The sequence below is a fragment of the Diplotaxodon limnothrissa genome, linkage group LG7, assembly GCF_057381915.1.
Source record: "Diplotaxodon limnothrissa isolate DT_005_m linkage group LG7, D_limnothrissa_male_GT1.1, whole genome shotgun sequence".
NCBI classification, from domain to species: Eukaryota; Metazoa; Chordata; class Actinopteri; order Cichliformes; family Cichlidae; genus Diplotaxodon; species Diplotaxodon limnothrissa.
In genome coordinates, this window is record NC_140602.1 from 15,658,759 (window position 1) to 15,685,230 (window position 26,472).

At 40.5% G+C, this 26,472-nt stretch overlaps 1 protein-coding gene across 1 annotated transcript; it reads left to right on the forward strand.

The window, feature by feature from the left end:
* Positions 1–398: 398 nt before the first annotated feature.
* duox (dual oxidase) lies at positions 399–15,809 on the forward strand. The gene is made up of 33 exons (XM_085357526.1): positions 399–465; positions 554–637; positions 721–885; positions 1,596–1,783; positions 1,925–2,120; positions 4,061–4,227; positions 4,578–4,641; positions 5,012–5,108; positions 5,324–5,414; positions 6,525–6,627; positions 6,704–6,876; positions 6,958–7,133; positions 7,258–7,376; positions 7,470–7,607; positions 7,693–7,806; positions 8,145–8,347; positions 8,572–8,757; positions 8,995–9,220; positions 10,400–10,493; positions 10,579–10,754; positions 10,834–10,903; positions 11,038–11,079; positions 12,036–12,214; positions 12,312–12,542; positions 12,632–12,731; positions 12,812–12,861; positions 12,952–13,079; positions 13,163–13,316; positions 13,468–13,700; positions 13,782–13,940; positions 14,016–14,171; positions 15,474–15,602; positions 15,687–15,809. Exons 1-33 carry the CDS (start codon positions 399–401, stop codon positions 15,807–15,809), a joined length of 4,581 nt encoding a protein of 1,526 aa, XP_085213652.1.
* Positions 15,810–26,472: the final 10,663 nt, after the last annotated feature.

Sequence of the window (26,472 nt, forward strand, 5' to 3'; positions counted from 1 at the left end):
ACCTGTGCTACTGAACTATTCTGCGCAACACTTCAACCTCTGCAGTAGGTGAGAATCAACTACTTCCTCATCTTCAGTCAGATACTAAGAGATAAAAGGCACATGATATTTTCTTTGGACTAGAGTTAAATAGACATAAAATACACGTTAAATGGTACTGTCGCGATGAAGCGGTGCAGTTTAGGTTTTTGTCAAGTTTTGCTGTTTGTTTGAAAAACTAGAGCGCAGTCGAGTTAAACTTGTAGGAATTTTCTTCTTTCTGTTAAAGCAGCCTTGTTTAATTACATGTTAATCAGGATATAAAAGGAAATACAAGTTACCTTCACTCCGTCTTCACTTCTCAGTACTCAACTACTCCTCTTGGCCGAATCCTGCGCTGAGGAGCACCTCTCGCATCAATGGATTTGCGTAAATGGGTTTGGAGTGTGTGTGCTGCGTTTGGCTTGGTGCTCACTGTTAGTGAACGTAAGTAGAAAGGAAAGACCGTGTTTTCAGACTCTTTTAACTTAATAATGTAAAATAAATTCCAATTTGCTCGACATGTACCGAACAGGTTCGCACTGTGAGATAACCTGGGAGGTTCCTCGCTTTGACGGCTGGTACAACAGTCTGGGATATCCCCGACGCGGAGCTGTCGGTAAGTCAAGGAGTTGCTCAAGTGTGCAGCCGCGGTGAACTCTGCAAACTCTACATCACCGCGCTGTGCTTGTGCTCGCGCAGGTACTCATCTGATGCGCCTCATGCCCGCGCATTACTCGGACGGAGTCTACCATCCTGTCCAGGAGCCGCTGCTTCCAAACCCCCGCAGACTGAGTAGGCTGCTGGCGGAGGGGCCCTCGGGTCTCCCCTCCACACGCAACCAGACCGTGCTCTCGCTTTTCTTTGGTAAATATAAAGCTATATAAATAATGTAAAATAAAATGGTTCGCTGAGCAAAAGAAGGATACAAAGCACAGATATTACTGACACTGAAACATGGCACGCCTAGAATCCTGACTGGAAATTTACTTGTGCACCTTCAAGGGGGAAACTTTTTAAAAACGTAATTTAGGGCAAATACAGCAAACCTTTCACACATTATGAAGGTCGGATTTGATTGGTGTTTCAGTGTGTGTAGTTTTACGTCTTGTTGACTCTGAAATTAATGTTAATTTAGATCATCCTTCAAAATAAGAGTTCGGAGGCGTTACCAAGATGTCTGCTGAGATAGTGGTGTGCGATACTTCAATTTCGGGTTGGGAAATTGATAACAATTAAATGCATGGCTAGTGTCGCCTATACCAATAACAATACCGATACTTTTAACCGATAAAGGCAACTTATCTAGGGGAGAGGAGTGTGACATGATTCACCGGATGAATCATCATAAATCATCATAAATGTGCAAATTCTGGACACATTTTAATGACCACTGAATCACTGTGAACTTTCCACAGTACTTAGTTAACACAACAAAAAACGCTTTCAGCTTTTCCCTTATTGGACACGTTTAATAAGTTTTACTGTCATCTGAGCGCCTGGTTCACTCTGACAACTGCTAATATATGTAGTACAGTATAAAGCAGGTAAAAGGAAGTTATTTTCCATTTTTTCAGGTTATCATGTTACATTTGAAATTTTTGACTCAAGAACTCCTGGTTGCCCACCTGAGTTCATGCACATCCCAGTCCCAAAAGGTGACCCTGTCTTTGACCCGACCGCCTCCGGGAAAGTCCTCCTGCTCTTCCAAAGAGGACCGTGGGACAAAGAGTCAGGACAAAGTCCCAGTAACCCTCGCATACAGGTACCAATTCTTTCTTGACCATTGTGTTAAGATAGAATTGTGTTGCGTCTAAGGTCTTCAGCGTAAATGTGTCTCTGTGCAAACAGCTGTATGGGCAGTTTTTTCCTGATTTATATGTGACATGCACACTATACAATACAGGTGAACTTGGTGACCGCCTGGATAGATGGTAGCTCCATTTATGGCCCCTCCACTTCCTGGTCCGACTCCCGGAGAAGCTTCTCTGGAGGCCTCCTCACTTCAGGCTCTGAGTGGAACATGCCCAAGAAAGGAGGACGCCAGATGTGGAGCGCTGCTGATCCCTCTACAAGAGAAGCTGTAGCAGAAGGCCTTTATGGTGAAAAAACAAAGTTTTGATAGTGTCAAACACTAATTTCCCATTCGACAAGATCACTAAATATAAATAATATAAAAAAGGAACAAAATTAACCCTCATATGTAATTATAATACTTACATGTAGGAGGACATATAGCATGTAGGGAATAGCTTTTTTAAAACATAATTATTTTCTATAAATGGAGTCTGGGAAGCCCACACAAATAGTATTATTTTACATTTTTTAAATCTTAATTTTGTTTGCAAGAGATGACATTTAGTGTGCCAAAACTTAACAATGCAGTTGCCTATTATCTGAATATTTTCTTCTCCTTAAAAAAAAGTAAGAGGAAGTCATTATATATCGAGACTGATACTGAGGTTTTTCCACATACACTATATGGAAAATATTGGGCCACACCTCTTAAATTCAGGTGTTTTTATTCAATTCAATTCAGTTTTATTTATATAGTGCCATATCACAACAGCAGTCATCTCATGGTGCTTTATATTGTGAGGTAAAGACCCTAGAATGATAGAGAGAAAATCCCAATACTCAAATGACCCACTTTAAAAACGCACTTGGTGACAGTGGGAAGGAAAAACTCCCTTTTAACAGGAAGAAACCACCAGCAGAAACAGGCTCAGGGAAGGGTAGTGATCTGCCACAGCCAGGTGGGGTTAGAGCAGGGATGGGCAATCTCAGTCCACGAGTGCCGGTGTCCCTGCAGGTTTTAGATGTGTCCTCGAACCAACACAGCTGATTTAAATGGCTAAATTAGCTCCTCAACATGTCCTGAAGTTCTTCAGAGGCCTGGTAACGAACTAATCATGTGATTCAGGTGTGTTGACCCAGGGTGAGATCTAAAACCTGCAGGGACACTGGCCCTCGTGGACTGAGATTGCCCACCCCTGCGTTAGAGGGAGACAGGATGACACTGTTATCACCACAGGTGTATAAAATCAAGCACCAGTCATGGAGTCAGCCTTTGTAGACAGTTGTGTAAGATTGGGTCGTTCTGAAGAGCTCACTGGATTTGAGTGTGATACTATAGCAGGATGTCACCATTGCAACAAATTAGGTTGTGAAATTTCTTCCCTGTAGATCTAAGTTCAAGCATTTAGGAACCATAGCGACACAAAACAGCAGACCATGTAAAGTTACAGAGTTGCCAAGTGAGGCAGATAGTGTGGAAAAGTTGCCAACACTCTGCTGGCTCAATAACTGCAGAAGTCTAAACCTTCTCTGCATGAACATCAGCACAAGAATGGTGAGCTGGGAACTTCATGCCATGGGTTTCCATGGCCCAGCAGCCCCTCTAAGTTAAAACTGCAGGTGCCTCAGTACATTTGTCCACACAGTGTATATGTTTTTGTTTTGTAAGCATCACTAAATCATTGTGATTGCACATTATATAAGTCCAAATCACATAACTCTCTTTGTACGCCATGTGGTAATATCCACCCAATCAAGAAAACAAACACCCAAAAAATGTATGCAAATACTTCTTCACCCTCAGTCTGTGTTACAGTCTGCCAGGGTGAGTCAAGGGAGGCCCAGACTGACGTGGGTTATGACTCTGTAGTTGTTTTGTAAATGGCCTGTCACGCCAACCACAGTAAATCCCTTTCTTTATAGCAGAGAAGATGGCATACAGGTGTCATGAAACCAGTGTTTTTGTTGGCTGTCTGGGGAGGATCTTCTCCTTTTGTTGTCACGTCCTTAAAAACAAGTAGCTAAATTATTGTTCTATTAGCGGTCAGAGATCTTGAAAAATCAACACAAAATGAAATGGACACTTGGCTAAAGATGCATGAAATATTAATGATCGTTCGGTTGATTTTTATTTTATAATATTAACTGTAAAGGCAATTTCTGTATATTGTGTTGTGATAATAATGCAAAATGAAATGATGGCAGAGGAGAATTTGCTAGATTTTCTATCTTCTTTTCTGCCCAGAGTTGGGAAATGCCTGGGCTAACGAGAACGTGTTCACAGCAGCAGAGGGGATTATCTGGTTTCGGTACCACAATCATATCGCCTCCAAACTCCACAACAATCACCCAGAGTGGTCAGACGAGGAGCTGTTTCAAAACGCCAGGAAGACCGTTGTGGCCACATTCCAGGTAGATGGAAAAGTCTCCACGTAATCCTCTCGCTGCACAGATGCTGATTTAATTTGCACTCTTGAGAGAAGAAGGTTGCATCAATGCTAGGTGGTCGTTAAAGGCGAATGCATCATCCCTCACTCATTTGATTAGCACTTCTGCTCCCTGCGCAAGCTGTCATGAACCGCAGTGACCATGTCTTGATGTTTTTAGTTGTTTTTAGAACAATAGATCATTCACCCGCAATTAATTATTTTTAAAATGTAAGCTACTGGATTCATCATCACATCAATCTACTGCGTTATGCCTGGTTCATACACAGTTTAAATATAAAAAACTGATGTTTTTCCTGCCTTGTTTCCACACAGAATATAGCTCTCTATGAATGGCTGCCTGCGTACCTTAATGGCAAAAAGCTTCCTCCCTACCCAGGTAAGAATCAGCCAGAGTGCATGTGCATGTAGAAGCAGGGAAGAACAGGTCATGCACCGGTGACCACAAGCCGTGGTGAGGTGAGCCATCGGTGGTGGAGTTTGACAAAAAGTGTGTGCCGTCAGCAAAGCATTAACCCGAGTCTTCTTCTTGTGCTGAATAAGCAGCCACGGCTGAAGAAAGTTAGAAGATAATGGTCAGATGATCCCATCACCTCAGTCGCTTTTTCACTGTTTCTTCTATTCACTGCGTTTGTTGGCTCACTGCGGTAGAAGTTTGCATGCTTGAGGAGTAATTCTCACTCTGTTGTTGTTGCTGTCACTCTTTTTTTCACTTTGTTTTTATTATGTTCTGACTTACATGTATGCAGGTTACCAGAAGTTTGTTGATCCAGGGATCTCACCTGAGTTTCAGGCTGCTGCCATACGGTTTGGTATCACTATGGCTCCACCTGGTGTTTACATGAGGTAATGATTCTTTATTTCCTGGGACCACTGGGAACAGGGGGAATGGGGAACACACCTCTGAAGTTTAAAGAAACATACCACTGCTTCCCATATTTCCTTTGGAGAGAAATAATAAAAGCTCAGTATCCTGCTGTTAATATTGTTAGACAGCATGTAAAACCCTACATCTAGATGCTGTGAGAATAACTGTGCGTTGTCGCTTTGTTTTCCTACAGAAACAGAACCTGCCATTTTCGGGAAATTATCAACATCGATGGGAGCACATCGCCAGCAATGCGCCTTTGTAACAGCTTTTGGAAACGTCAGGTATGTTTTGTTTAGACTGCTGCATTTTATTAAGTTTGCTATAGTGCACCACACGCTTCACCACCAGCTTTCATTTCGATGTTCTTATTTGTATAAAAGATTTTTAGTGAGAGCAGGATCAAAGTAGTTGTTTATTTTTTTTTAGTGGAAACACAGAAAGAGACAAATCCCAAGGATGACTGAAAAGATATTTAATCAGTTCAGTTTTATGTAAATGCTGCCAGTTCACTGTAAGAGTTTTATCAAGGTGATTTGAAAAGATAAATAGTGTACAGTATTAGTGATAGAACCCCAGTAATCAAACAGCGTGAGGAAGCACTTGGTGACAGTGTGGAAGAAGAACTCCATTTTGGCTTTTGCCATTGTAACCTGAATGTGACGTGTGTCCCTCTATCTTAATAAAGTGATTTACACTGCTGGCACCAAGTATAACATCTACAATATCTGAATCTAGGGCTTGTATCAAGAATCTTAGACCTAGAGCTTTCCAGTTTAGAATTATCACAGATTTACTCAGATTCACGCTCACTGATCTACTAGGATTGGGAAGGAGACTGGCAGCAGCAAACTCTGTAGGAGTAAATTAAGACCTCCAACCCACACAACACACAGGACCAAAGATTTATGAAACAGAAAATTTGCTTTATCTAAATGTCTTGTTCAGTTCCATTTGGCTTTTTGTTAAAGTAGGAATACTTTCAAGTAAAATAAACAACTCAAATATACCACAAAAATAATTTAGACAACCGAAATGAATGTGAAAACCAGAAAGAAATGAAATAGTTCAACACCCCAAACAAAAAGGAAAAGAAAGGAAAATGTGTTATCAATTAACTATTTATTGGATGTCAACCTTCAGTTTCTTATGATGTCAGTTTAATCAGTTATCAGTTTATCTTGGTCCAAGAACAAAAACCAACCCGAGCCTCTGAGTTTCACCATGACTGGTTAAAGGGTGATGGAAAGAGGGGAGAGAAAAGAAGAGCATAGAGAGGCATTTTTTTCTGTGTACAGTATTGTGCATGTGACAGAATTTAAAGCATGAACTACTATACTATGCACTTCCCATTCCTAGATTTTAAAATGTTTCTATCATTCATTTTTTCCCAGGAAGTTAATATGAAGAAAAGCCAGGATGTAGATGACCTCCTCATGGGAATGGCCTCCCAGATTGCAGAGAGAGAAGATAATATTGTTGTGGAGGACTTGAGAGGTTTTTAATCTTTCTTAATCACTACCCAATAAACAAATAAATATGCAGCGCTCTGATTTTATTTATACTTTGATAGATTTTATGTACGGACCGTTGAGGTTCACCCGGACAGATCTGGTGGCTATGACCATCCAGCGAGGAAGAGACTTTGGTCTACGGAGTTACACTGAGATTAGAAAGGCTCTGGATTTGCCTCCTGTAAACAAATTTGAGGATATTAATCCTGAGCTCAACCACACCAACCCACAGGTACAAATCTGAAAACCAAACACACAGTAAAGAAAGTTGGGCATTAATTCTGGGAATTAAACGAATGTGTTGTTGCAACAGTTGCTCCGCGACATTGCAGAACTGTATGATGGAGACATCTCAAAGCTGGAGCTCTTCCCTGGAGGACTGCTGGAAACTCTTGATGGGCCGGGTCCTGTTTTCTCCGCTATTGTGCTGGATCAGTTTGAGCGTATAAGAAATGGAGACCGCTTTTGGTTTGAGAACAAGCAGAATGGGTAATTTCAGTTTCCTCATACAGTAGAAAGAGAATATTTTATCCTTTACATTTACAAACTTCTGAACAGAAAACTCACTGCATTTGAGTTAGTCGTCTCAGTGTTTTTTTTCTTGGGGTTCCAGTTTGTTTACGGATAAAGAGATCCAAGCGATCCGCAGTGTGACGTATCGTGACGTCCTTATTGCGGTGACAAGTGCAGAGGCCTCACATATACAGAATAACGTGTTCTTCTGGAAGGATGGTACAAATAAATTAAGTCTATGATCAAAAAGTTTCAGTTTTATATATAAATATGTCCTTTAAAAATAAAAAAAGCTCTCTTTGTTGTCATTAGGTGACCCCTGCCCTCAACCCACACAGCTAAATGCATCAATGCTCCATTCTTGCACTAATGCCACAAAACTTGATTACTTTGATGGGAGCAGGGCTGGCTTTGGGATATTTGTTATTGTCATGTTCCTCTTCCCTGTTGGTAAGTATCGTCACGGTCTCGCTGTCTTCTTGCCTGGCAAAAACTCTGATTTGAATGTGAAGCATTTGATTGTTTTCCTTTACAGTGAGTTTTCTGGTGGCCTCTACGGTGGCGTATCTAAGAAAGTATCGCTACAGGAAGTTCCAAAGAAGAAGGAAAGCTGGTGACAGAACAGATGAGCCGGCTGTGGGACTCAGTGGTATGAAATCAAAATAAGATTTAAAAGGAAAAGCTTCAAACGTTATTTATTTGCTGTGTCCATTGTTGGGTTAGATCAATGTCAGTTTATGTCATCAGCTATGATTTATGTCTCATTAAAAAATGAGCCAGTTGTGTGAATATAACTGTAAAAATATGTCATCTAATAATACTAATGAATCTAAGGATATAGTTGACCTTAAACCTACTAGAAACAAGAAAAGCTGGAGATGGTTAAAGAAGTTTTTAGTTTTTCTCTGCTCATGTTCTTTTAGACTCCTCCATATTTTATCCAGAAAGCTATCACAACCTTCATCTCATTCTGCTTATGTTCTCTAGCATACGAGTGGCAGGGTCATAAAAAACAGTTGCAGCCCGTCAGCGTGGAGATCGATGAGAAGCGGAGGCTGCAGGTCTGTGACAGATCTGGAACTGCTCACCGCTGCATCAATCTGCGCAATCAGGACTACCTAGATGTCGTTCTCTCCAACGACTGTCAGCAGAAGGCTCTGCTGCTCAAAGTGCCAAAAGAGTATGACCTGGTGAGTACTGGGATAAGATGGTTTTAAACTATGGATACAGTTGTAATCAGATTACCAAAAACCCAGAAATGCCTCTGCAGCATCTGGTGCAGGCACCAACGTTCTCGCTGACAAAGTGATGCCCCCCCTTTTTTTCCACCTCATCTGGTCCTAGATGCATGCATGCATCACTAAAACCCATTGCTTTTATCACCCTCTTCCTTTTTAAATAATGTTTTACACAGGTGCTGTTTTTTGATGAAGAGAGCAAACGTATGGAATTTGTCAGGCAACTGCGCCCAGAGGTGACAGACGTCAGGCCGGAGGTTAGAGTCAGAGAGATGAGGGAGAAGGGACTGCTGAAGGAGGCTTTGACCAGACAGCAGAGGGCTCAGATTGTTGAAACTTTCATTCGCCACGCTTTCTCCAAGGTACAGTCACCTTCTGGATGTTTATGTCATTCTGTCTCCTGTCACCTGTGGCGGCAGCTTTGTGCTTGGCCGCAAAATGTCGTCAATCCTAGTTGAAGGTCAAATTAGACAGACCACAAACCAACAGAACTAATTGTTGGTCTTGATTGTGATCTCACCTGCCATGACATTATGCTGCTGACGTTTGTGATATTAGTAATGACACTATGGTGACATGTAATAACACTTCCCTCACAGGTCTTGGAAATAGAGAAGTGTGACGCCGGAGACATGAGTGGCATATCCCACAAGAAAGCCAGGGAGGTTCTCCAGTGTGAGCTGACGGCGTTGGAGTTTGCTGATGCACTTGGCCTCAAATCCGATTCCTTATTTGTGGACTCCATGTTTACACTAGCTGATAAAGATGGCAATGGATACCTCTCCTTTCAAGAGTTTCTGGATGTTATTGTTATCTTTATGAAAGGTAAAACTAGTGACTTCAAAGTATGCTCTGCCTTTTAGCCACGGCTCTAAAAGTGCATCTGCAATTTAAATTCTTTCAATAGTAATTAAAAAACAAACAAACTCCAAAACAACAAACAAGAATGGGTTTCCAGAATTTAAAAAAATGCTGGAACAGTATTTAAAGCATCATGAAAAACAGTCCAACTTCAAGTAAAAATGAAGAACATCAGTCACACACATGAAAGCAGTTACACTGTAGGTACACTGCTCCAAAAAATAAAGCAGCACATCTCATTTAGGAATGATAGGATGCCACATTGCATAATGATCAACATACAGAGGGCTGAATTCAAGAGATCCTGGGGGATCTCCTTCCAGATTGACCAAGGCATCACTGAGCTCCTGGACAGTTTGAGGTGCAAACTGGTGTCCCAGAAGTGTTCTACTGGATTTAGCTCAGCCAGTTAATGTGTGCACAGGCCAGCAGAGGTGGACCTGCCACTTCTGGTATTCTATGCTAACTGACAATCGGGCTCCACTGCCAGGAAGTGAACACGGGAGCCTGTGAGGATGTTGGGCCCTCAGACCACCCTCATAAAGTCTATATGTGATTGTTTGGACAGGGACGTTCACACCACTGGCCTGCTGGTTGTCATTTTCTTGCTCTGGCAGCGCTCATCCAGCTCCTTTTTGCACAAAGGAGCAGATACTGATCCCGCTGATGGGTTAAGAAACTTCTACGGCCCTGTCCAGCTTTCTGCCCGTTTCCTGGAATCTCCTCCATTGTCTTGAGACTGTGCTGGGTGAAGTAGTAAACTTTCTAGTAATGGCACATATGTCGTCCTGGAGGAGCTGAACTACCTGTGCAACCTCTGTAGGGTTCAGGTATCGCCTTGTGCTACCAGTAGTTACACTGACTATAGCCAAATGCAAAGGTTGTGAATAAAAAGTCCGAAAACAACCACCTAAATCATTCCTTTTTTGGGGGTTGTTTCATTGCTGCCTCTCTGGTGCACCTGTTAACTCCAAAGAAACTGAAACTGATTAACAAGCCCCTCTGCTACTTAACTGACCAGATCAATATCCCAGAAGTTTAACTGACCTGATGCTGTACTTTGAAAAGACTTCCTTTAAATTTTTTTGTTTTGATTGATAGACATTTAAATTCTGATGTCTGATGATATGTGTATGTGTTCAGGGTCTCCAGAGGAAAAGTCCAAACTCATGTTTTCTATGAACGACATTGGCGAAACTGGTTTCTTATCAAAAGAAGAATTTGCCAGGATGCTCAGGTTTGGTCTTTCCCTTTTTTTACGAGTGCACCACATTTATTCTGTGTGTTTTATTTGTCATTTTCAACCTTTTGATGAATTGCAGGTCTTTCATAGAAATCTCCAACGGTGCTCTTTCAAAGAGTCAGGCAGAGGACGGCATCAAGGCCATGATGCAGGCCGCGGGCTTTGATGACAAGGAGAAAATCTCGTGGGAGGACTTTCATTTTCTGCTGCGGGATCACGAGAAGGAGCTGCAGTTTGCTCAGCTCAATGTCAAAGGTTGGAGAAAGTTTTGTTTAAGAGCATCCTCATTTTTCTGACCTTGTCTGATGCAGTTGTGTGTCTGGCATGTGCACAGGGATGGAGAAACAGGGGAAGAAGAAGCTGAGTCGAGACCAGAGAGTGTCCTTCATTTGTCCGGCAAACAGGTGAGAAAACTGGATGCCATAACTCATTCACATCAAAAATGTTTGCAATACTTAAGACAAAAATCCAGGATTATTTCTTTCTTTTATCCAGCTTGTATTTCTATGATGTTCAATATTGTTTTGCTTTTTTTCAGCAGTCACAAGACAGACGGACCAGAGATACGCAAACGGAAAAGGTATGGTTTCTTTAAGTTCTTTAAAGAATGAAAATTATGAATACCGAGAAAGACAAAAGTCTACCACAGCTTTAAATAAAACCATACTTGGTGTGTGAAGTGTATTTACAAGACAACCTAAATGCAAAACCAAAGGTGAGCCTTAATTAGGCTGATGAAGTTCAACAATCAAAGTAAACAAGTAGAAAACAAACTAAAGGAAAATGGGGCAAAACTTAAAAAAAGGCGTAAGCCTAAGTTGCAGAAGATGCTGTGAGTGACAAAGACAAGGCCCAATCACATTGAAGGACTGATGGACACACAGAATAAGTACACACAGACAAAGACGGGAAGTGAAAACAAAAGAAGGCACACAAGAAAAGTAGTCTTCAAAGTAAGACGTGAAAAATTTTAAAGAGAGACATCGGCTGCTTGTCACTATGCTAACAAGTCTCCTGGCTTCCTTCACTTGGATCCTTTCCTTGCATTTCAACTCCACTCAGCAAGCATGTGAAAGAAAGAAAGAAAGAAAGAAAGAAAGAAAGAAAGAAAGAAAGAAAGAAAGTGAGGAAGGGACAGCCCGAGCTGCCAGTTGAATCCTTGCTTGTGTAGTGTTAGTCTTATACATCACTGAGGTGTGCCCTGCTGCACACCTGAATCACCTTTCAAATCCACAAGTAAACACAATGCCTGACAATGTAACTGTGTGTTGGTTGTAAAAATATAAAAACAAATTGGTGCTTTTTATGATGCTGCAACACTTTGAAGTTAGATTAACCCACCTACTTAAGTGTGCTAGATTAATGACACACATTCTAGGTGGGGCAGCAGTTAGCAGTGTTGCCTCACAGCAGGAAACGTTCCACCAGCTGGGTGGGACCTTTTTCTGTGGTGTTTGCATGTTTTCTGTTTTCTTTTTGCATCTGTTTTAACACTTAGATTGGGAAACAAAATGTAACAGGTTCAACTGTTTTCAGGTTAAACGTCCATACTCCAAATCTCTATGTGAAGCCAAAGCGCGAGAAGTACATAAAGAACCCGGTCCAGCAGAAAATCCAGCAGTTCAAACGTTTCGTTGAGAATTATCGGCGTCACATTGTGTGCTTCATCATCGTGTACGGCATCACAGCTGGTGTTGCACTTGAAAGATGTTACTGTGAGTGGAAATCTTCCTTGTGTGTCCCCACTGCATCACAGCCCCGTAGCATGTTCATTTCCCCCCCATCTAATCTGAATACAATTACTGTGCGCAGACTATGGCTTGCAGTCTGTATCTACAGGTGTCCCCGAGACATCCATGGTGGGTATCATCGTGTCCCGTGGTTCAGCCGCTGCCATCTCCTTTCTGTTTCCTTACATGCTTCTCACCGTGTGTCGCAACCTCATCACGCTCTGCCGAGAGACCTTCCTGAATCGATACATCCCCTTTGACGCTGCCATTGACTTTCATCGCTTTATGGCCATGAGTGCCATCATCCTCTCAAGTCGGTATTTATGGGAAGGATGGTCACGATTTGATGTTTGGTGATATAAATATTCATGTGGTGCTCACTGTTTTCTGTTTTCATTACAGTTGTTCACAGTTTGGGCCACGTGGTCAACATCTACGTCTTCTCCGTCAGCGACCTTAACATCCTATCTTGTCTCTTCCCAAAAGTCGTATCAAACAACGGGTAAGACTTCAAACGAAACCTTAGATGTTGCAGATTTTGGAATTTTATCCCAGTTTATGTTTGGCGTGTTTTCCTTTTAGGTCTGAACTTCCTCCCAAGTGGTACTGGTGGTTCTTTCAAACTGTTCCAGGTATGCTATGAAATAGTTGATTACAGACATGCTGCAGTATTACTTTTTTAATAATTAATTTGCTTGCTCTGCATTTTTCTTTTCTTATAGGAATGACTGGGGTCTTGCTTCTCTTTGCGTTCGCATTCATGTACGTTTTTGCCTCACACTATTTCCGTCGCATCAGTTTTCGTGCATTTTGGATCACCCATTACCTCTATGTTGCCGTGTACATTCTTGTAAGTACTATTTGGGTTTAAAGCGCACAACTGAGGCAGTTTTGAACAGCGGTGTGATACCAGCTTTGGTTTTGTCCTGACAGACAGTTATTCATGGCAGTTTCGCTCTGCTTCAAGAGCCTCGTTTCCACATCTACCTCATCCCACCTGGCCTGCTCTTCCTCCTGGACAAACTAATCAGCCTGAGTAGGAAGAAGGTGGAGATCCCGGTTATCAGAGCTGAGCTGCTGCCATCAGGTGACCCTTTCGGGAGATTAAACATGGCTTTTCTCTATTAAATGGCTCATTGTTCTGTCTCGACCTGATTTCAATCTCTGCTAATGAAAATGTTGCATTGTCTTCACTGAAATCATGCAATGTGTTTGTGCATGACTTATCCTACCTGCAGGTGTGACACATCTGGAATTCAAGCGGCCACAGGGCTTTGTTTACCGTTCGGGCCAGTGGGTTCGCATAGCATGTCTGATGTTGGGCACGGATGAGTACCACCCATTCACTCTCACATCAGCTCCTCACGAAGAGACGTTGAACCTGCACATCCGAGCTGTGGGGCCGTGGACCAGCCAGCTCAGAGAGCTCTACACCGAGGAAAACCTGCTGGAGCTTGGAGCTTTTCCAAAGGTAGGTTGTTTTTGCATGTGGTTTCATCTGAATCTCAGTTATTTTCATGGCACTGGTATTCATCTTTCACTTCACCCTAAGCTGTACTTGGATGGACCTTTTGGCGAGGGCCATCAGGAGTGGATTGACTTTGAGGTGTCTGTTCTGGTGGGAGGAGGGATTGGAGTCACCCCGTTCACTTCAATTCTCAAAGACCTGGTGTTCAAGTCCTCTGTCAAGTCCAAGGTTTTGTGCAAAAAAGTGAGTCCTGAATGAAACAACCAGAAACACATTTTATCTTGAAATTCTCCTCCTAACAGTCCTGTACTTTTTCAGGTTTACTTCATCTGGGTGACACGGACACAGCGTCAGTTTGAGTGGGTGTCAGACATCATCAGGGAGGTGGAAGAAATGGACACTCAGGATCTGGTGTCGGTCCACACTTATATCACTCAGGTGGCTGAAAAGTTCGACCTCCGCACGACCATGCTGGTAAGATCTGCAGTCACCATTTCAAAGTATCACATGAAATAGAGAGTGTAGTGAAATGTATTTAAACCTTTATCAAACAATTAAATCAATATTTGTATTAAAGGGATTGTTTAGGACAGTGGTGTTCAAATCTAGGCCTCGAGGGCCGGTGTCCTGCAGGTTTTAGATGTGTCCTTGATCCATCGCAGCTGATTTAAATGGCTAAATGACCTCCTCAACATGTCTTGAAGTTCTCCAGAGGCCTGTTAATGAACAAATCATTTGATTCAGGTGTGTTGACCCAGGGTGAGATCTAAAACCTGCAGGACACCGGCCCTCGAGGCCTGGAGTTGGCCAAACCTGGTTTAGGATACCAAATGCCTTGATGAGAGTTAGATGACAAGATTCATGTCACTCGCCTTCTAACAAGGAAGCTAACCTGTGCAAAACATCTGTAAAGCTGGCTATTAAACACATTACATCTTATTTGTCTAATTTTGATAAAACCTTTACTGATTTCTTAGCAGAATCGCTTTCATGGGCACGATTAGAATTTGCTTTGTTCCTATTGAACAGTCAGAGCAAGTGCTCCTTTGAAACCACTTTTTACAGGTCGAACAAATAGAATAGAGCACATGACTGAGTTTCACGGGCTGTTTTCCCTGGTTTCCAGACTTTTAGCTGAAGTTTTGAGTCATCCATTAATTAGAAAGCTCCTCCATTTAGCATGTCAAAAAGTGTCCTTAGGCAATATACCGGTGCCCTCGGATGCATCTCTTAGAGTGTGAAAAATGATATTATGCATAGAGTATAGATCTGTTTGAATCCCACTCGTAGTACAAAAGTATGCAAATTTATTGTAATTACCCATGTAATTACCCATGTGAGGAAAAGTTAATAAGTGGGCTAACATTAAACAACCAGAGACTTGGTGTTTTAATGGTCACGGGTCACAAAACTAGAGAACCAAAGAAAACAAGATTAACAGCCAAACAGAAACATAAAGGGAGTAGTATCCCTGAACCTGGTGTGTGTTTCTGTAAACATGTAAGACTGACATCTTGCTTAGTTTTCAGAGTTTGGTGAGTGTCTTAAACAGCAGGACCGCTGCAATCAGTGTAGAAAACAAAAACAACAAGCTACAATGAACCTGTAATTGAAAGCTCCACTAGAATGAGACACAGGAAGGCTGCTGAGACTGAATCCCAGCTGCCCTGAAATGCAGTCTAACGACACTTTTGAAGCAAATGAAGTGATAACTCTTGTCAGGATTCACATGAGTACTGTACTCACTAATGAATTTCCCCATCTTTGTGTGTGCAGTACGTGTGTGAGCGCCATTTTCAAAAAGTGTGGAACCGCAGCCTCTTCACCGGCCTCAGGTCCGTCACCCACTTTGGCCGCCCGCCCTTCGTCTCCTTTTTTAGCTCCCTGCAGGAGGTTCATCCAGAGGTCAGGCCTTCATCCGTCCTTATTTACCCGACGGAGGACATGAGTGGATTATTCTAACGTCTGAATTTGTATCATTTTCTTTAGGTGGGTAAAATTGGTGTGTTCAGCTGTGGTCCTCCAGGACTGACCAAAAATGTGGAGAAAGCTTGCCAGCAGATGAACAAGAGGGATCAGGCCCATTTCATACATCACTATGAAAACTTCTAACTTATTTACAGAAAGAACAAAACTAGCCATGTTTATGTGTTAAGAATAGAGAGTGGTAGAGCCATTTTGGTAGACTCTAGTTTTTATTTTAATTACTTGAATTACTTGAAGGATACAACCTGATACATTTTAATCCAATCATAAACATCATTGTAGAATCAATAAGGGTATATCTTGTGAGAAATAATGTACCTATAATTTGTCAAATCATTTTTATTCATTGTGAATCTTGTGAGTGTTTTTATCTGAAGTGTACGGCCGGTTTATATTGTTGATTTCTTGCTTTATTGTATCTGTATAACTTTGAGAAATAAACAAACATTTTACATTAAAAATCTGGAGGGTTTTGTGCTGCTTTTGGCTCCTTCTGCAAGCTTTTGGACTAAACATTCATTTCAATAACCAAAACTCCTAAAATGGATTTGCTGGTTGAGCGGTAAGCCAAACAAGCCTCACTGCACTAAACAGTGGATTGCATTTATTTATTGCTTATAAAACACACTTAAGATCAGATGGGTGGATGCACGGGTATCATAAATTTCTAGTTTAACTTTAAGCATGAGATACAAGCTGATGTGACCACAGAAACACTTAAATGCATTTTGCACTGGTAAATGTTTTACTTGGCTGGCACAGGTGGTAGGAAAACACAGAGGATTTACTGTAACTGTGTGTGTTGTTTAGCTAAACCTCTCTGCTGGTGCATAACAGTCAAGAATATTTCACCAAGGCTCTGAAGCATGACTGGGTCTAATGATTGCTGTTCTTCACCTTGCACACAGTTTCACAAATTGAAACTATTGTCCAGCTTGATGCATCTGATCTGACAGACACTGAGAAGCTTCACTGGAGCAGCTGAGGTGAAAGGCCTTAAGAGTTTCTGAGCAGCACTAATGAGGAAGACATGGTCTTTGAAGTAATATGGATTTTGTGCCTCTGGGTCAATTTTATTTCAAAGCAGTTCATAACAACAGTTGTCCTGAGGTGCTTTTTGTTTTAAGGCAAGGCAAGGCAAGGCAAGTTTATTTGTATAGCACAATTCAACAACAAGGTGATTCAAAGTGCTTTACAGAGACATTAGAAACAAGAACAAATAAAAAGCATGATTTAAAATTGATTAAAACAAGCAAATAAACTAACTAACTAATTAACAAACAAACAAACAAACAAACAAACAAACAAACAAAACAGTATATAAAATCAAAACAGATAAAATCAGAACAGTAGATAAAATCAGTAGTTAAATGTAAGTTTTGAAATTTAAGCTTAAAGTGTGGATTTGGTGCTTTATTCAAATGCAGCTGAGAACAGGTGAGTCTTCAACCTGGATTTAAATAAACTGAGTGTTTCAGCTGATCTGAGGCTTTCTGGGAGTTTGTTCCAGATATAAGGAGCATAAAAGCTGAATGCAGCTTCTCCGTGTCTGGTTCTGACTCTGGGAACTGATAAAAGACCGGATCCAGATGACCTGAGGGATCTGGATGGTTCATACTGGGTCAGGAGGTCATTGATGTATTTTGGTCCTAAACCATTCAGAGCTTTATAGGCCAGCATCAGAACTTTAAAGTCTATCCTCTGACAGACAGGCAGCCAGTGTAAGGACCTCAGAGCTGGACTGATGTGGTCCACTTTTTTGGTCTTAGTGAGGACTCGAGCAGCAGAGTTCTGAATGAGCTGTAGTTGTCTGACTGATTTTTTAGGTAGACCTGTAAAGATGCTGTTACAGTAATCAAGCCTACTAAAGATGAATGCATGGACTAGTTTTTCCAGGTCCTGTTGAGACATCAGATCTTTTATCCTTGATATATTCTTGAGGTGATAGTAAGCTGACTTTGTTATTGTCTTAATGTGTTTTTCTAAGTTTAGGTCTGCATCCATCACTACACCCAAATTTCTCGCCTGGTTTGTGGTTTTTAGATGTATAGATTGAAGTTCTCTGGTGACCTGTAATCGTTTTTCTTTGGCGCCAAAGACTATTACCTCAGTTTTGTTTTTGTTTAGCTGGAGAAAATTGTGGCACAACCAGTCATTGATTTCCTCAATGCATTTACCAAGAGCCTGTACAGGGCCTCGGTCTCCTGGTGACATTGTGATATATATTTGTGTGTCATCTGCATAGCTGTGATAGTTTATTTTGTTGTTGTTTATAATCTGTGCCAGTGGGAGCATGTAGATGTTAAACAGAAGGGGTCCCAAGATGGAACCTTGGGGAACTCCACATGTGAAGTTACCTATTGATACAAAGTATTTCCTGTTTTCTACGTATGTTTTGAACCAGTTTAGTACAGTTCCTGAAAGACCTGTCCAGTTCTCCAGTCGTTTGAGTAATATGTTGTGGTCAACTGTATCAAATGCTGCACTGAGATCCAGTAAAACTAGGACTGACATTTTTCCACTGTCTGTATTCAGACATATGTCATTAAACACTTTGGTCAGAGCGGTTTCAGTGCTGTGGTTCTGTCTAAAACCTGACTGGAAGGCATCGTAGCAATTATTCTGTTTTAAGAAGTAACTGAGCTGTTGAGAAACTGCTTTTTCAATGATCTTACTTAAAAACGGGAGATTTGAGATCGGCCTGTAGTTGTTCATTTGTGTCTTGTCAAGATTGTCCTTTTTCAGTATAGGTTTGATTACAGCAGTTTTTAGTGATTCTGGAAACACACCTGATAATAAAGAAAAGTTGACGATCTGTAACAGGTCTGACTCTAAAGTCTTTAAGACCTTTTTGAAAAAACTTGTTGGCAGGACATCTAAACAGCAGGAGGAGGAGTTCAGTTTACCTAAGATGTCCTCCAGGTCTTTGCTGTTAATAGGTTGAAACTGTTTCATGGTGTTTAAACAGTTTTTTGGTGGACACAGTACATATCCTGGATCTGCTGTTGATGTACCAATTGCTTGTCTAATTTTTTGGATTTTTTCAGTGAAGAATTTGGCAAAGTCATTGCAGGCCATGGTCGAATGAAGTTCAGCTGCCACTGACACAGGAGGGTTTGTTAGCCTGTCAACTGTAGAAAATAAGACCCGAGCATTATGGCTGTTTTTAGTGATGATGTCAGAGAAGTAGGACCTCCTTGCACTCCTCAGTTGTAAATTATAATTGTGAAGTTTCTCTTTATAAATGTCATAATGAACCTGGAGGTTTGTTTTTCTCCATCTGCGCTCAGCTTTCCTACACTCTCTTTTTTCTTTTTTCACCAGTGTGGAGTTTCTCCATGGAGACTTTTTCCTTCCAGAGATAACCTTCACCTTAATGGGAGCAATAGTGTCCATTACATTTAACATGTTAGCATTGAAGCTATTGACGAGCTCATTGACTGACCCTCTGGGCAGGTCAGGTGTTAATGGGAAGACCTGGTTAAAAATTGCACTACTGTGTTCAGTTATACACCGTTTTGTGATCACTGTTGTTTAAGGTAAAGACTGTAATTTTAGGGGGACAACCCCAACTGTCAGACCATTTACCATTTGGCAGAGCTGAGAAGGAAGAACTCATTTTTTAAATGTTTATTTATAACATTTAGAAAGAACTCCTTTTTAACAGGAGAAAACTTCCAGGAGAAGCAGGCTCAGGGTTATTCAAATACACCAGTTGGTGGGTTAGTCTCAAGAAAGAAAAGGAGAGCAGAGAGACAAAAGTTAGTGACACACAAAAGTGGCACATAACCACACAGGGAGTCAAGAGAGGGCATCAGAGAGAAAATGCTCAGTGCATTGTTGGGAAATTAGTGCAACAGCCTGAGACTACTGCAGCACGCCTAAGGCAAGGTTCAGGGTCACTGGATCCTGGAACTGTAAGGTTTAACAAAAAAAAAGAAAATTTAAACTCTAATCCTTAAAATAGAGATAGTGTTCGTGTCCTGAGCCCAGAGTGGAAGCTGATTGCATAGTAGAGTCAACTAAAAAATCATCCTCCCAGTCTCTAAGAAGCACAAGTAAGCCACAGTGAAGGTAATCTAAGAGCAAAGATTAGGATTATATGGCCCTTCACAGGCCTGACAAGGATTTCATAAACATCTTTACGGAGACTGTGGATGACTACAACACTGCGGGTCAACTGATTTCAAAAGGTTCAGAGTTTTATTGTGACACTTACTAATCTTATGTTGCCATATTTAGAGTACTGTGTGGAAGTCTGGGGTAATACATACGAAACTTTACTTCAACTCTCACGTAAACTTTAGGGAAAAAAAGCAATCGGGATCATGTATCAAGCCAGAATTTAGAAACCACACTAACATTTTGTTTTCAAAGTCAAAAACCTTGAAGTTCATGAAACTCATGAAATAAATTAAAAATTAAATTAAAGAAAGAAGAAAAGAAAATTAAATTTAATGCTGATATAATTGACCATTTTATATGTGAGTATATTGGTTTATTTCATTTTATATGTCCGAAATAGTTGTCATCATCATTCTCATCGTCTCGTCTCTGACATCTGCTCTCCGTCCTATAACACTTAAAAAGACTAAAATTAGCAAATGAATAGAATCTAAACTAAAACTAAACATTTTCAAACCCTGAAACCTGCACTGGAGACTAATGGAAATGAAACTGAGATTGAAACTAAACGTCAAAATAAAATAAAATAAAAGTTCACACTGATTTGAAAATGCAAAAGCTACAATAAGTCACTGGCTTCCTTGGGAGATAAAAGGTTATCTAAAGAAATCATTTGGAAGTTTATTGCGCCAATCAGGAGACAAGGAAGCAAAGTTACATTGCTGGGAAACTGTTTGCAAGACGCAGTATATAAATTCTTACTTGGAAACACCTGTAGAGACTATATGAGAAGCAAGAGGTGAACATTTCCTTGTTTTTATAATGTGTAAAGATCACATGAGTCATTACTCATTGTCACAAAGAGCGTCTCACGCTATTAGAATTATTCTGTAGAACAAAGGTGACACAGGAGGTCATTCTGCTGTTTACTCCTTCATATCAGCACCTATCAGCATCTTTAATGCAGTGGCTCAATTTTCCTACTGCTGACTATAATGTAATTTATTTGAGTTACTCTGATACGTTTCCCTGTTCTCTGAAATACTTACAGTAATAAATACAGTAAGCATGGTTACAACTGTTATACTCGAAGACCGCTGGCTTACAGTACAACTTCCACAAACGTCCCAAGGATGTGCCATACCCTTAATTTATCATCATGCCTTTGTCACCTACATTCACTCATTTTAAAATTTCAAAATTTAGTGTTACGGCGGGGTGCGCCGGAGTGTTTAGATTTCAGGACCCAGATGCAGAGAGAGAGGTGTTACAGGAGACGTGACGGGGCTTTAACAAAAGGCGAGCTTTATTTAGCTGGTTGCAGGCAAAACGTGAAACTAAGAAAGCAAAGAAGACTGAACACTGTGCAACTAAAGACTATGAAACTCAGTGAAAAAACTATGAAGAAACCATGAACACTGAGTAACTATGAACACAGTGAAAACAAAACCCATGACTGAGAGATAACAGACGACTTGAACGTGAACACAGGAAGCCTGAGGACATAAATACACACATGAGGTGATCAGGGGAAGTGGAGACACAAGAGGACATGGCTGACTAGAATTAAACATAATGACAGCACAGGGGAGATTTAATCTAACCACATGAACACAGAACACACACAACCTTTTTCAAAATAAAACAGGAAACATAACGAGACACAGACATGACTGGAACTTGACAAACAAAGAAAACTTGGACATGAAACATGACAGATAAACACACGTAGACTTAACATGACAGGCTGATACGGAAGACTTAACACAGGGATGAGACAAATGGGGAGCTTGATAAATCATGAACTAGAACTGTAACCTAGGCATGACAGAATGTAAGTAGATAAACTGAAATGAAACTAAACTCAAACGAATAACAAAAACATCAACAACCTCATAACACTGGGTCACACGACCCAGGACCATGACATTTAGGACTGGGGAGAGTATCAAAATGACATGTCTCAGCAGCAATGTAACTTTTAAAACCTTTCAAACATATACTTCTCCCAGTATAGTCAGTATTCGTTCGGTTCAACACACCAACACAAACAAAGCGCCTGCACTAATATAGTGTACTTAGATTTGTTACATTACAACTGGAAAATATGTTTTCGGTGGCCAAAATTTTGATAACTAGTCGTTACAAAAATTTGCATTATGATTTTGTCCTCTTTTCCTCAGAAATTCTCAATTGTTTTATTTTGCTTATCTTTAAGTGCATTTTCTCTGTCTGGTGCGATAATGTCAAACAGAGGTTGAGTCATGCAGTAAGTAGGGTTTTTTGGCTTGACTTTATGATAAAGATTCAGGAACAAAATATATAACAAATGAATACATGTCAGTGTGGGTCAGTACTGAGAGAGTTGATAAAGGCACAACTATAATCCAGAATTAGATAAAAAAAAATTTCATTGTTAAATGTGTAATGGGAGCGCAAACAGAGAGCTGCGATTAAAGATTAAGTATGCAGCCTTACCCTCAGGTTACGATCTCAGGCAGTAGAACATAATGTCACTGATAACGGATAAGCCTTTCATTTGTAAATATGTAATAACAATGGAATGGCACAGTTGACACTGCTAGTTATTGCAAATGCTTTAAAATGTATTTCTTTAAAAGAAAGACTCAGATCTGCAGAATTGGAACTGGAACTGATCCGACCTGCATGGCACATTCACATTTACAAATGTATTTAAACTTTAAAACAGTGCCACTCTGGTAAATTCATTAAATTTGAAAGCAGAACTAATAGCTGGTCTTACTTTTTTCTTCATTATCAGTTAATAATTAACTGCTGCCTTACTTACACTATGCAAAAAAAACCATTTGGTTCGAAAAGATATTTTTAAAGAACAAACCTCAGTTGTTCTCTTTGTGCGTGACGTCGATCGGTAAAACCCCACTATGATCAGGTTGCTTCATTTCATTTCAAGTTTTTATTTTGGTAATGCATTTGGTCTGATGCTGAGGTTTCTTGATCTGTCTTACCAATGTGAGGATATAAAGTAGCCTTGAGTGTAAAAGCAAGAATTTAAGGGTGGACTTAAAAAATGTAAATAAAAAGATCATATTCTGGATTAAAAAAAATTCTGAGCTTTAAAAATCTGGCAAAAACTCTGGAATTGAGGTTTAAAATTTATGACAAAGCAGTCAGTAAGCATGCGTTTGCCTATAAGTCTTTCCTGCATGTCCTTTATTGATAAACATGCAAGTCTAAATAACTGCAAAACCCTTTTTTACCGGTTTATTTATTATTAGTATTATTGCAGATGTGGTGAAGTTGTGGTTGTGGAAAAACTGAGATCCTGCTGCTCTACAATGGTCCTATTTTCTTTTTGCTAAAACAGCTGTGGTCTCGGTCACCTTGACATAGAAAATGCTGCTGTCAGAGAAACAAGCGAGACGAGCCATCTTTTAGAAAATAGGATCCAGGGCTGAAAGTACACTTAATGTCTTGAAGAGGTGTCATTTTATGTCTGAGGGAACATGCTCACCACTCTTTGAGTGTGTTTTTCTTCTATTTATGCATTGTGCAGGAATTATTTGAATACAGCAAGCACTCAGTAAAAAACCAAAGTTGTTGAACATGGTCTGTGACCTTTGATGCACTGATGCAGACGTGTACACAGCCGTCTGACACCTTTCATCAACATACAGTCATGCTTTTAGAAACAATAATAATCAGTTGTTAGGCAAGGAGATAAGGAGCTTTGTGAATATAGGCGCAGAAAGACTTTGTCTACATGTGCATTGTCACGTTTACTGGAAGGAGTGGACTCAGTAAACTCGGAAAGGTGAAAGTTCAGTGTGTCTATGTGCAGTCATCACCAGTTCTGCTATATACAGTGTACAAGGGGAAATGGGGCTCCAGGGATACAGGGGAAAAGGCATCAAAACATCGGACACTCCTCAACTCATTTCTCTCTCAGGCAGGCTCAGCACACCCCAGGGCAGTAATCAAGGGAAGATGTGTACGGAGGGAAACACACACGAATTCAATTCAAGGCAAAACACAAACAGAAGCAGCCAGCACTTCACTAACTAGATTGTTCAACAATCCAGCAAAGAATGACAGCCAGCAACTATCTGGATTGTGGCTGCTGATGAGATAATTGGAGATAGGTGGGGGATTTCCATAGGTGTGTAGAGTCTAGAGCGGGAACCCAGAATGAGTCCCACCCAGTAGCATAGACAACAACATAGAAAGAGAAAGAGAAGTGGAGAAGAGAGAAGCAATAGAAGCAATAGAAACTGAAGCAGAGAGATAGAGAGAAAATAAAACCTGATCAGCCGGAAAGGACTGAGGGACCACGACATATATAGTTTGTTTGTGTATGACAAAAATAAAGTGACAACAAATGAGACAGGAATGACTTTATCCACCACAGGAATGCTCTTAAGAGACACAATAAATCAGTCAAATCAAAGTGATTCAGTATGCAATAAATGCACCTGACACTGAACTTTGACCTGCATCAAAATACAGGTCATGTTTAAACTCAGCAGCTACTCTGTGAACCAGACCCATTCAGCTACTCATTAACTCAAATATCAGCTCAACCAGATGACCCACTGTAGCTCACACTGAGCATCAAAATAGGGAAGAAAGGTCATTTAAGTGACTTTGAATGTGGCAGCGTTGCAATACACCAAACTGGACAATAGAAGATTGCAAAAACGTTGTCTAGTCTAATGAGCATCAATAAATGCCGCCGCCTCTACCTGAGTGTTGTCCATGTCTTTATGACCGCAGTGTATCCATCTTCTGATGGATGCTTCCAGCAGGATAACAAGCCACATGACAAAGCTCAAAGCGGTTTCTTAAACACTGTACTGAAATGACCTCCACTGTCAACAGCTCTCAGTCCAACATTTGGGATTTGGTTCAACAAGAAATTCACGTCATGGATATGCAGCCGACAAATCTGCAGCAACTGTGTGATGCTATCATTTCAATATGGAGCAAAATCTCAGAAGAATGCTTTCAGCAGCTTGTTGAATCTATGTTATGAAGAATTCAGGCAGTTCTGGAGGCAAATGAGTATTCAACCTGGTAATAGCAAGGAGTACCTAATATAGAATGACAGCACGGTGTGGTTCTCTGGCTTAGCTGTAGGTTTAGGGTGCTGCAAAGAATGGTAAACCTGGCTTGCATCTGCTACTTAACCTCTCTCCCATTATAGTAGATGTAGGGCCGGAGCAGAGTGCTCTATAAGTGCAAAGCACAGTAGGTGGCTGTGCAGTTAGACAGAGGAAGAGAAAGACTCAGCGTTCCACAGACAGGCGACACCGTGGAGCAAACATGTCCTCCTTTGCTTAATACAAGGGAAAAACTGCATGTACAACTGGCCTTATGCCTCTCTGTTGTTACTGATGACAACTACAGTAGCTGAGTGAGTGTGAATGATTTGTAAAACTCAGAACACAAAACTACCACACCACTGCAGGAGGTCCCAGTCAAATCATATCAAGTGGGTAAATAACAAAAATAAATCTTTCACTACATTTCCTTCAATCGAGGCAGTTGTTTAAATGAACTGTTTAAAGTACAGTTTAAATGAACATTTGTGTCTGAAATGTGGGTGTGTTAGCATGTATTTTTGCTTTCCTGCTGGAAAAACTTGAAATATTTCTTGGTTAATTTTAGCCCTTTAAAGACAAATAATACACAAATTATAATGCACATATTTAAAAAAAAAAAAAAGAATATAAAAATTATATCAGCAAATCATAATTTACACTAACTACAGTGCTGTCTTCCCTGGTGCAATCTGAGGCCATGACCAAGTCCCATCTAGTGATGATGAGACATGTTAAAGTGCTATGCACATACTCACAGAATACTCTTTTTTTCTAACTTCCAGTAGAGATACAGTTTAACAGAGCAGCCATTCAGTTACACTGTAATTATTTTATGAGCTTTTTCGATAAGAATAAAGAAAAAACAAAGCTTTTACTAAATGGTCCTTTTTTTAAATCACTAAGGCTTAAATTTTTTTTAAAAGTTTCTAAGTTCTCTTGGTGTCTGTTCAGATATAAGTCATGCCTGCTTAGGCTAATGACAACGGTAACTGACGTAAAAGTGATTATTTAGCCTGCAGCAATTCTCAACATAGAAGAAAAACTCATTTTCTATTCCACCCCGACGCGAGTAACGATCTGAGCCTGACCACTGTAAAAATGATCTCTGCCACAGCCCCTGTTTTGTATCATCTTTTATAACGAGCTGTTTCTGTATTCATACTTCTCAAATTCGGTGATGTATTACTTTTGGCTCAGTTTTTGGTCCTGGTGAATATTTAATGAAAGCCTATTATGGCCACATGTGCAGGAGTCACTGATCAAATAGCACCATCTTCTGGTAAAGGCGTTTATTTTTTTCCACAGCACTTTGATAAAATCCACTTCAAGGTCATATTGGTTTGTGCTGCATTAGTCTTTTCTTTTTAATAGATTTTCATTGAAATACATTAAGCTCCCCTTGAAACACCCTTTTTCCTCCTCATGTGTTATTGCTTCTCCTTAAGCAGGAGTAACGCTGGATTTAATGGGTCAGTGCCCGTGACGAAATGTTCTAATCTTGTTTTAATCAGGTGTCACATTCTCACAGCAATATCCAGGAAGGTGAGTTGTTAGGAGAGTTGCTGAGCTGCGGATTGCTG